General features: G+C 38.6%; 1 protein-coding gene across 4 annotated transcripts in view; it reads right to left on the bottom strand.

Moving 5' to 3' along the window:
* LOC108700542 (rho guanine nucleotide exchange factor 9) overlaps positions 1 to 12,118 on the bottom strand; it is a 258,564-nt gene that overhangs the window by 153,665 nt on the left and 92,781 nt on the right. The window contains exon 1 of one of the 4 annotated variants that reach the window (XM_041575082.1): positions 11,602 to 11,855. The exons of the other annotated variants lie outside the window; for them this stretch is intronic. Within the exon in view, the coding sequence (XP_041431016.1) occupies positions 11,602 to 11,646 (45 nt within the window). The 5' untranslated portion in view covers positions 11,647 to 11,855. Of the gene's footprint in view, positions 1 to 11,601; positions 11,856 to 12,118 lie in introns of those variants that run through there. 4 annotated transcript variants of the gene reach the window in all.

Genomic DNA, 12,118 nt, shown 5'->3' on the forward strand with positions numbered 1-12,118 from the left:
TTTTGTTTTTTTACTTACAAAGTCCTTGGAGTGCGGTTTTGTGGGCTTCTTATACATTTGAATGTTGACCTGTTATTTTTATATATATATATATATATATATATATATATATATATATATATATATATATATATATATATATATATATATATATATATATATATATATATATATATATATTAAAAAGAAGGGAATGAGCAATATGGATAAATGTATGGGAACAACAAGGCCAGCTGTAGAGTTATTGTAAGTGTAGTTAAACCATTGATTGAGGCATCCATGGTTAAATGACCCATGTCAAGAAAAGTAACCTCTGCATATTAGCAGGTTAAATTTTTATATGAACGGTGGTTCATCTTTAAGTTTTTTATAGAATGATCAATTCTAAGCAACTTTTCTAAGCAACGTTTCAATTGCTGTTAATTTTTTTTCTTTTCTATAGTTTTTGAATTATTTGTCTTCTTCTTCTTCTGACTCTTTCCAGCTTTCAAATGGGGGGGGGTCACTGACCCCATCTAAAAGCAAATGCTCTGAAAGGCTACACATATATTGTTATTGCTACTTTTTTATTACTCATCTTTCTATTCAGTCCTTGTCATATTCATATTTGGGCCATAATGTAGACCCTAGTAAACAGATGCTGAAATAACAGCTGCTGAATAAAATACTAAATAACTCACAATGAAGCCCAATTGCAAATTGTCTCAGAATATCTCATATCTCTCTACATCGGCGTTATGTAAGCACCTGGCATATGTATTAGTAACTGTTAGGGAGATGTCTCTCAGTAACAATGGTAACTGGCTTTTGAGCTGGGATTTAAATGAATCATTTGCAGCATTAGTCACTTTCAGCAAGTCCAGAATCTCCATCACAGCACCCACATTGAGTCCCAAACCATAGCTACAGAGTTCTAGAATGCTGTCAGATATGTCACAGAATTCTTGAGAGATATTGTACAGATATGGAACCTATTGCCTTGAATAGATATCTTCCCGTAATTTGGATCACCGCACCTTAAGTCTGTTCATTTAAACCTTAATTAAACCCTGTAGAATTGTTTAACTTCCAATAAGAACAAATTATATCTTAATAGGTATCAGGTACAAGTTAATGTTTTAGTACTACAGGGTAAAAGGAAATCATATTTAAAAATGTGAATTCTTGGGAGATAGCCTTCCAGTATTGTTCTGGATAACATGTTTCTGGATAACAGATCCCATACCTGTACCATGAAATGATCCTAATATTGCACACAAAGGATAAAACAAGGTGTTTGTCAGTATATAAGACTTTCTGCTGTAGATTGACTTGGGACTTAGTTTGATAGGTGTAGAATTCATTGATATACTGTAGTATCAAATTAGTACTGGCCACATTTACTTGCACAAAGTAATTACATATATATGAATTATTACTACAGGAAATTGCTCCGAGCTGTACAAGTGACAGTAATCATGGCTACACCTACAGGATTATAATGTAACAAGGGAAGAAATTACCAACTAAATTAAAATAATAGACATAAAGCGCTGATTCAGCAGTTCTCTAGTTTGCCATTTCAGCAATTGGGTTGGTAGGATCCAAATTACCCTAACAACCATGCGTTGATTTGAGTAAGAGACTGTAATTTTAATAGGAGAGGCAACAACAACCTAGTACAGAGCTTATACAGCCAATTGGAGGGATGCATTCTGCTCATAAACTCTATTCATTCCTAGGACCTTTTGAACAGATTCTTCCCATACATAAAGCTTTGTTATACACTAGTGATGTGCAAAATTATTAGCTGCAAATTTCCACGTTTCGCCGCCAGCGTATAAATTCTCGAAATTGCAGTGAAAATTAGCTGGTGAAAATTCGCTGGCGTCAAAGTTTTTTGTGACGACAATTAAATGGACGCCCATTGACTATAATGCCCGTCAGTTGTCGCCGGGGGGCAAAATTCAGGAAACACAAATTTTTCGCCCGTTTTGCAAATTTTTCTGGAAATTGGGAATTTCGTGGCAAAGTGAAACGGGACAAATTCACCAATCACTATTATACACCAGCAACTGAAGTAGTTGTGACTTAACATTCTGGTATCTGCCATAAGTAAAAAAATCCATCATGTGTCATCCACATAAATCAAATATGAAACCAAATCCAAATGATATTGCAAGAAATTAGCAAGTATATTGCAAGAAATGAGCAGGGACATCTTTACTTCTTGTATCATTAAGCATTTACATGAAATATAATACCTGTATAATAATATATAATGTAAACACCCCCCTTATACTGTACAATACGTTGGCATTTATAATTACATTACATATAATTATATTACAAAAGAAAAACTGTCTGGTTCTCTAAACATATATTCTTTGTACTATCTGTTCAGGAGAGTAGGAATACTCAGAAACAATGGGAGGATATACATCTAGAATTAAAATGAGTTATTGACTTGCTCAGAATCAATCCAGTTCTGTATAAACTGTATCTATTGGATATTCCTGGCCATGAAATACTGTTTGAAAACTAAACTAAAGTTTTCCAGTTCCATTGTTTGCTTTTCTCTGAGGAGGCAAAATGATTAATTCATTCAACAGAATGGAGCAAAGATTTTTCCCATCAGTAGATACAATTGGTCACATAAGAAAGAGTTGGACCAAAGGTGACTAAATTGCACACATCAATAAAGAAAGAGGATATTAGCAAAGGTACTGAAGAGCCCAAAGAGTCTGGATAATTGGAGTCCTAACACTAACAACAGAAAACATAGGCCACTCAACCAATAAGAAAAGCATGCACAAACCCTTCCTTTGAAACTATCCAATAAAATTATTAGAGAAATAGTCCATTTACGGCATGATGAGTTTGGACTATGACTATGATCATTGCATTCCTAGGTGAAAAAACTGTTGGTAAATGTAATGGGCTCTGTGTACTACTGTTTTATACCCACTTGGTTTAACATGTACAAATATCAAACAAGTCCCAGTTGGGTTATGTTTTTAGCTGTCTGTTATTGTGAACAGTTTGCAATAAAGATTTGGCATGTTCTACATCCCTCTGGAGTGCTATAGGGTTTATGTTTTAGGAAGTGTGGTTGCTTAAAATCTGTATTACTGGATACAAAAAAAATGTATTATCATATTCCATAGATCCACATGGAATTTTAATCATAATCTTGCTGGCACTGCTGGATAAATTATCGTGATGATCTGTCTTAGCAGAAGACCTAACCTTTGGTAGGATAGTACAGCAAAAGATGGAGGCTACATTTTCCTGCCCTGTGTTTGTACCATGCTATTTATAACAACTACAGTATGTGGCTCTTCATCTTGTTGGATCTGAATTTCTTTAATCGTAATACTCTGGAACTTAAGTATGCAACTAGTTAGCAAAGAGTTTGCAGCCTTTCTATCATTGGCGAAAAGGAATATAAACCAAAAAGCCCACATGTACAGAATGAGAACCTTATGCGTCTTCAATAAACAGAAACGTAGATAAGGCCTAATGCTGGCTGCAGACTTATAGCGAATTGCAAACCAAGTCAGTGACTCTGATCTCAAATCGAAATAAACTGGATCAGAATTACAGCAACTGACTGTTTGGTGCTCATATGGGGAGTATAATATTAGTTGCTAGCATAAAAATTGTTCGCAATGAGAATACCATAAATGCTTGCAAAAGTAAAAAGTTTTGCCTTTGCAAACACTTTGCCCCTCACGTGACAGTAGTATATCGATTGCGAATTTTATAGTTTGCGATAGTGTGCAGTGTATGCAATAAAACGTCTTAATGAAAAAGTTGTTACGTTTACCCCAAAAGTCTAATGAAGAATATTACATTGCGACCTGTTTTTTTTATTTTGTGGGCTCAAATGTGTTCTCTTTGCAAATTTTATTACATTTCCTGCCATACAGCATTAAAGGACTTTGATCCCACAGTTGAACAAGATACTCCATTGTGTTTCTATGAATTGTGATGGTGTTGAACATTGTATTATTGCAAGTGCTACATCAGGGATTCTTTACCAGTGGGTCAAAACTGAAAACTGGGTGGGCCTCCATAATTCTCCTTAATAATTAGATTTTTTTCTGGTCCTAAGGGAGCTGCTGCATTACAAAGAAAATAGGTCAGGAATCAGTTTTCAAAACCTAGAGGAATATTGCACCATTTTCATTCATGCCCCCGAATTACACATTTCCGTGTCCTGTTCTGCTCCAGTTTTATCACCAGTGTTATATGGAGTCTGACAAGTTCTTAGGGGATACAGCATTGGTGCAAAATTCCAATGACTACATTCACCCAACAGTGAACACACACACACCCTCATCTTTAGATTACTAAGAAGAGTGAACTGTTCTTCAAACTGTCAAAAAATCCAACACACAAAAAGAATGCACAGAATAGACACACAAATCTAATTACCAATCCTGATGGACAGGTTGGCCCATGACCCAGGATATTGGGGGGACTCGCGATGAGCAAAATATTTCGCAAGTTTTGCCGCAAAAATGACGGCCATAGACTTCTATGGGAGAAAAAAACTATGCACTAAAAAATTGTTGCACGTCAAAAATATGTTGACACCCATATTGGAGAATGTAATAAAAGTCCCAAAGAGCAAAACAATTTGCAGAAATAAGAATACAATTTTCAAATTGCAATGTAATATTACATTGTGAATTTTAATTGCGTATTGCCCAGTTTAAGAAGTGCTTGAAGGGTTTGTAATCTTTTGGAGCAAACATAACTTTTTCAGTAAGAACTATTACATTCACTGCATACTGGCACAAACTATAAAATTCACAAATTCTCTTCGACTGTCGAAAGCGGTCACTAAAAACAATTTGCGGGTTCACAAAAGCTATATTAAATTTGTGCAAAAGAATAATAATTCGCACAACGGCATAACATTTTGCATTGTGAATTTTTTTTCCGTTACTGACTTTCATTAAACTTTAACACATTTTGATGAATTTTCGCCATTTCATAAATTTTTGGCAAAGCAAAATGGGTCAAATTCACCCATCACTATGGGGGAGTATTGTTTTGCCATAGTAGCCCTTTCAGTATATGAACAGGCCGGTAGGTACCATTTTTGTATCCAAATGAGTTCTCAAATATATGTTCCCAAGACACCAAGGGCACCTGCCAGATTATGCCGTGAAAAGGTGCTATCCCACCAATAATTTTAACCATACTAAAATAAGTCACTACATTAATGGTCCAGGTATGGAGAACTTTGTGGGAAGAATGGTAAATGAAGAATTTAATAGCTAATCCTGCTCCATTTGTCATTACCCTTAAGTAGCAGCATTTCCACTTATCCTCCTCATTTTAACTGTTCCCAATTTTCAATTAAGGGGTGCATAGCAAGAAGTCAGGACAACACAGGGGCCACACAGAATGTTAGAAATTACCTGAACCCCAGCATGATAACCCCTTTACAATTTTAACCCATTAATGTAATTTCCTATATGTTTAATTGCTTACTGTCTGTAGCTATAACTCTGAGTGGCAGCTGCTGTTGCTTGACTTTTGCCTCTCAGTGAATAGGTTAAACAACTTCATTCTTACAGGCAAACAAGCAACCTGCATCCTTAAATGTTTGGTAATGCCAAATGTTTGTTAATAAACTCTCTGCATTATATGAATTATTGTAATAACACCATTTTGCATCTTGTTGGAAGGGAGCCACGAATGATGTTTCACTATAGAGTATTGCCATGGCAGTTCATATCGTTTATACATTATTTGCTTGGAAAAACTGGAGGATGCGTGAAGGCAGACTCATATTGGGGCAAGCCTTTATGAAGGAACTCGCTGAAAGCCCTATTATATTTATTTATTTTTATATTATTTATTGTATTTTTGCCTTATCATTGGTAGATTAAATATATGATTTCTGTTGTGCTGATGTATACACAGGTACTTTCTATATAAGAAAGATAAGTAGCTAGTAGAAGCAGCAGCAGGAAAGTATTGTAGTGATTTACACTGGTGCTTATGGTCCAGATTCAGTAACAGTGCTAAAAATACTACCAAGTTCCAGTATAATTAATACCTGAAGTAAAACTAGAGCAAAATGCACAAAAGTGGAGCTAGGCTAACGTCAGATGCATTAAAACCAGCTACCTAGCTACAATCCCGTTTGTAGTTAAAGGGGTGGTTCACCTTCAAACAACTAGTTGTTTTCAGATAGATCACCAGAAATAACAATTTTTTCCAATTACTTTCTATTTTCTATGTGTCAGTGTTTTTCTAATATTGAAGTGTAAAGTGTCATTTTTCACCTTCTAAAGCAGCTCTGGCGGGGGGGGGGGGGGGGGGGGGGGGTTGCCAACCCAACCCTGTAAACTGTTCTAAATTCATAAGTTTAGTTGATACATTTCTTATCTTTGTCCCTGCTGAGCAGAATCTCTGGGATTCATTACAGAATTGATCCAATAGTTGCTAATACTCCAGAGATGTTACTGAGAAATGTATCAACTAAATGTTGCAAAATTGTAAGAGTTTAGAATCTGCACCTGAATTACCGAGCTGCCAGACTGAAAAAACGGAGACAGGAACATTCAACTTTAAATTTAGATTTTGGAAAAACTGTAAAAAATATATAATGGAAAGTAATTGAAAAAAGTCTATTTCTGTGGAAAAATCTGAAAACAACTGAACTGAAAAAAAGTGTTTGGAAGGTGAACAACCCCTTTAAAGGCCCTGGTAGCAGGGTAGCAGGCATTTGCAGGCAGAGAAACATCATATGTGACATTAACCTAATTGTTTTGGGCAAAATACACTTTTTGGAATCCACTTTGCTTGATGGTAGTGTGCCACAAGTGGAAAAACACTGGTGGAGAAATCGCTGATACGTGACATAAGCCTTAAAGTGTACCACAGGGATCAATAATCTGGAAACATGTTATCCTGAAATCTCTGAATTACAGAAAAAGGCTGTCTCCCATAAACTCCATTTTATCCTAATAATCAAAATGTTAAAAAATTATTTCCCTTTTCTCTGTAACCAGTGCCTGTGATATGTTCTAGGCAAAATAAAGCAAACTACATAAGTAATTCATTGCCTGTAGCCTTACTCAGGGCCGCCATCAGGGGGGGACAGGGGGGACAAGCGTACCGGGCCCGGGCATGAAGGGGGGCCCGGCAGCGCTGCATTTTTTGAAGATCCGGGCCCCCCTTACGAGCGCCCGAGCCGTACGTCTTGCCTCTTGCGTGCCGAATGCGGAAGTGCCGAAAAGCCGAAGCCGATGCGCCGAAAAGACCCGAAGTCACGGAAAAAGCCGAAGTCCAGAAATCACGAAGCGCCGAAAAGACCCGAAGTCACGAAAACAGCCGAAGCCGAAGTCCTGAAGCAGCGCAAAGACCCGAAGTCACGAAAACAGCCGAAATTGAAGTCCTGAAGCGGTGAAAAGACCCGAAGTCACGAAAGGAGGCGAAGTTGAAGTACTGAAGCCATGAGTTCAATCCTACTGAACACCAGTTTGTGTTTTTTTTTTTTTAATCCCCTGGCCACCAATGTATTATTTTAATATTCTATAGGCCCCTGCCACCAATCTTTTTTTTTTTTTTAAAACTTTTTTTTTGGGGCCCCAATTTTTTTTTTAACTCGTAAGGGGCCCCTTGCCACCATTGTTTTTTTTTTTAAAAAAAAAATTAATTTTCTTTTTGGTGGCCCCAAATTTTTTTAACTTGTAACAAAGTACAAGTACAGTTTTTTTTTTTGTTTTTTTTCAAAAATTTTTTTGAGGCCCCAATTTGTTTTTAACTTATAAGGGGGCCCCTGCCGCCAATGTTTTTTTTTTTTTTTTCAAAAAAAAAATTAATTTTTTTTCAAATTTTTTTTTTGGGGCCCCAATTTGTTTTTTAACTTATAAGGGGGCCCCTGCCGCCAATGTTTTTTTTTTTTTTTTTCAAAAAAAAATTAATTTTTTTTCAAATTTTTTTTTGGGGCCCCAATTTGTTTTTAACTTATAAGGGGGGCCCCTGCCACCAATGTTTTAAAAAAAAAAAAATGTAATTTTTTTTTTTGGGGGCCCCAATTTTTTATAAGGGGGCCCTGACCATCAATAGCTTTTTACAACTTGTGTGGGGGGGGTTACTTTTTTAGCGCTGATGTCTGTGTGGTCTTTTAACTGCGATGTGGAGTGGGCGGGATATGGGGCGGAGCTTGGTCGTCAGTGTGGGCGGGGCCCAGGGGGCCCCAAAAATTTTGTTGTACGGGGCCCCGTGATTTCTAATGGCGGCCCTGGCCTTACTACATATCTAACATCCATAGAACCACATAACTTTACATTTGTGAATAACATGATCAAACGTATTAGGGATGGCTGTATTAAAACAGTTTATACAGGTTTAGGATTTGGTTTAATCCTTAGGTCTATGGCACATGGACACTTTGGCAGTCAAAAGTCAAAATGCACAAATGGCAAATGCCATGGCAGTGACAGAAGGAAAGACAAACATTGAAGTAAGCCAGAACATTGTGGCAGTCAAAACACCAAGAGCCAAAATAGGTTTTTGTTCAGACAAACCAAATCTACACCACAAAATGATTTAGAAATAAAGAGAGTATTGGCCCTTTAGGAACTATGCAAACCAGCATTTTCTAATCATACCCTGTATTATATGAGTTCTATTTGGGTCCCATTCTAGTTATGCTTATTTCCTTCCGCAACCCTGGTATCAATCTGAATTCTCCAAACTGGTATTAATTAGCCATAAATCCCCTTTCCCAAACCCATTTGCTGCATCTACACTGGTCCAAATAAAAAGAACCAGATAGGAACAAGCATCTGGAAATTCTGCAAAGAGAACTCCTTTTCTATTTATCCTGTAAAGCAAAATGTGGAAGTGCTATATGAAGTTATGATGTCTCATTCAGCCCCTACACAATCCTTAGCCATGGAATTCCATTCTCTGGATCGGTAACTCAGTTGATTCATCAAAGCATTTATGAGCCAGAAATTCAGCAAGACCAGCAGCGAACCCTGGATCTTATAGGTTCTTCTCACGTATCTGATCATGACTATTCCATTCAGTAGATACTATTTTATCCCCAGTGTCGGACTGGCCCACCAGGAAACTTCCTGTTGGGCCCAGATGTCAGTGGGCCCTCATGCTGTTAATCATTTTGCCTGTTGCATGACCATTTCCTATTTCTAGTAGAACAAAGAGGCTAAATAGATAGAATAATAGATTATAGTATGTATAAGAAAAGAGAATAGGAGAATAGAGGTTGAGTGAGGAGAGGAAGAATAATAGCACTGAGAGTGGGCCCCTGGTCTTTTGGGTGGGCCCCCAGTGTCCAAGTCCGACACTGTTTATCCCCCTCCCGCATTGAAAGGTTTCAGCCTGGATCGAATAGGTGCATCCCTGGAGCCGACAAAGCACAGAAGTGTTGAACAATACAATTTCAGAAAGCAATATTGTTTCTGTTTGCAATAGAACAATGCTTATAGGACACAGTGCCCCCTCCCCATTAGCCATGACTTTGTCTTCATGCTCCTATTGTGTTTCAGCAAATATGTACTAATAATGAGCACAACCCAGGGTACATGTGTGCTTGACCTAAGCACCTTCATATATATCTAAATTTTCGAGACAAAATGCCCAGCACTATTCTTGGATTCCAATACAGTAAATCAATTATACGGGTAATGGGTTAAAAGTTATACATAAATTTCATCAAACAGGCTGGGAGTTATAGTTTCTGTCTGTGTGTCACTCACCCTTAGTATGCAGTGGTCAGGTGCCAAAGCCCCGATCCAGACGCTTATTAAATGAGATTAAAAAGAGTCGGTATTATCACCACTGACTCCCCACACAGACCATCAATTACATGTATGTAGAGTAAAACAAACTTCAGCTCTTACCCCATGCCCTTCATGACCCGGGTGCTGCCGCCCGAGTCCGTCACTAGGGGGAACATTGTCAGCAAATCAGTATTGAGAGACAGCGCACTCCTGGGTCTTGTGCAAACACGAAACGCGTCAGACCTCAGACGCTGTTTATGATCTTTTGTATGTTCAAATAAAGTATATGGATTTTTTACCTATGATCTGGAGCTGAGCGATTTGTGAGAAAAGACCCAGCGCTGTTTCTCAATACTGATTTGCTGACATAAGCAGCCTTAGGACTCATGGGATATAAACTTTACAGTTGGGGGGATGGTACAGTAATGCAACATGGTGATATTACTGCCTCTTAATAAATGTATCCTCCTGGCATTGCGTTATATTGCAGCCTTCGCTGTGGAACATATTGCTAGGAGATGACTGGTTCCTTGCACACTAGGTGGCACATTTAATAAGAGGTGCCAGCCTAAAGCATAACAATTGTAAGGAAGTCTGAACCAGATAGTATCAATTAAATAGGTCAGCTGTTAAACAGCGAGGCTGCAGCCACGAACATAGTAACACATAGTAACTGCAGCCACAATTTACTCAAGAATGCTAGTCTATTTGATGCTCTACCCTGGAGCATTATTAATATTCAACAGCTTTTCCAATACAAGATTAAGTAAACTGTCTCTCAATAAACAATGCATTGCAGCCCTCCTGTACATGAAAAGGTAGGCAGTAAAAATGGTATAATCATCACAACATGCAGTTACGGAGATGTATATAAAACTAAGAAATCCATATGTGACGAGTACGTGACAAGTAGCCTGCACAATATAAGTAGTAAATGAACCTTCCCTCCTTCCTCTGCTGGTTACTAATATAACATATTGGTATTGCTATAGGGTCTTGGTGCCCAGAAGAAGCTAATCAGGTCATAAGGCTTCTTCTATAATAAAGCATTGTCACTATGTATCTGCATATGCCTCCCATCTGACAAAAAAGACAAGGCCCAGTGATTAATTCTACATTTGTCCATGGCTTCTCTAATATAGTGGAACCTGTCCTTCTCTGATTAATAGAGCCTTTGTAATACAGTACCTTCTTCTGAGTTGAATTGATCAGAGCGAGGAATGTCAGGAGCATGGACCTTCAGAGGTTGGGAACTACAGGTCCCAGAAATCCTAGCCATCTAGATGCTTGGAACGGTAGTTTACAAAGATGTATACACATTTGTAATCAAGCAAGCCATCACCCCAAACTACACCCTTCAGCATCACAAGGTTGTTGCATTTCTAGACCCTACCGAGCGTGTGCATGTCTCCTGACAGAGAGCCAAGCTCTGAAACTAGCCCCATAGAGCAGGTTCTATTTTTAGCTTGATCTGTCAGTTTCACGGCTGTGTGCAGCATCATCCTTTGGCTGAGCAGTCAGTACAATGGCAACGTGTCCCCCTCTAAATACCCACCCAAACCCTTGTGTACCAGTGAGGGCCTACAAGTGCACTGGCAGCAGGAGGATGACAGCAAAGGAGAAACCCATAGAAAAGCATCAAGCACCTCTCAGTGTAAGAGCATCTTCTTACGTTGATGCATGATCTAGGTGCCCCGTCTAGGAACCTCCTCCTGCACACAGATGCAGCTCCATGTTCTGTATCCCCGGCAACAATGTGCATAAAATGGCTGGAGCCTTGCCCAGCAGCTCATCTGTGCTGCCTCTCAGAGAGAAAATAGAGAAAGCAGCTACCTGGACTCACCATCCCGTCTCTGCCACTGGTCCATGCAGAACTCTGTCGTTCCATCCTGTCTGCTGATGGGTAGCCCCCTATTCCACTTCTGTTCCCCCTGGAATGACAGCTGCAGCCTCACAACTGACTTCTTCTGAGTAACCGGCACATTGGCTCTTCGCTTTGGGGGGTTTATCTTGGATGGTGGAAGAGACTCATTTTGCTTTGTGTGTGTGTGTGTGTCTCTCTCTCTCTCTCTCTCTCTCTCTCTCTCTCTCTCACACACACACCCCTCCTCCACCTCCTTCTCTCTCTCTGTCTCTCCTCCTTCTTACTCTCTTTCCTCTACTCTTTCATTCCCTCTCCTCTTTTTCACTTTATTGGTTTTTCTAAATTTCATTCTATTTGCCTTTATGCATTGATTTTTGTGTCTGTGAATTAAGAATTCATTTTTTCCTCTCATCCTCTGGCAGAGTGCATTTGGCTTTCTTTCTCTTCATCCCACGCTCTCTGAATCCACCTGATCTCTGTCTGTATATAGTTTTCT

This window comes from Xenopus laevis, chromosome 8S (assembly GCF_017654675.1).
Source record: "Xenopus laevis strain J_2021 chromosome 8S, Xenopus_laevis_v10.1, whole genome shotgun sequence".
NCBI classification, from domain to species: Eukaryota; Metazoa; Chordata; class Amphibia; order Anura; family Pipidae; genus Xenopus; species Xenopus laevis.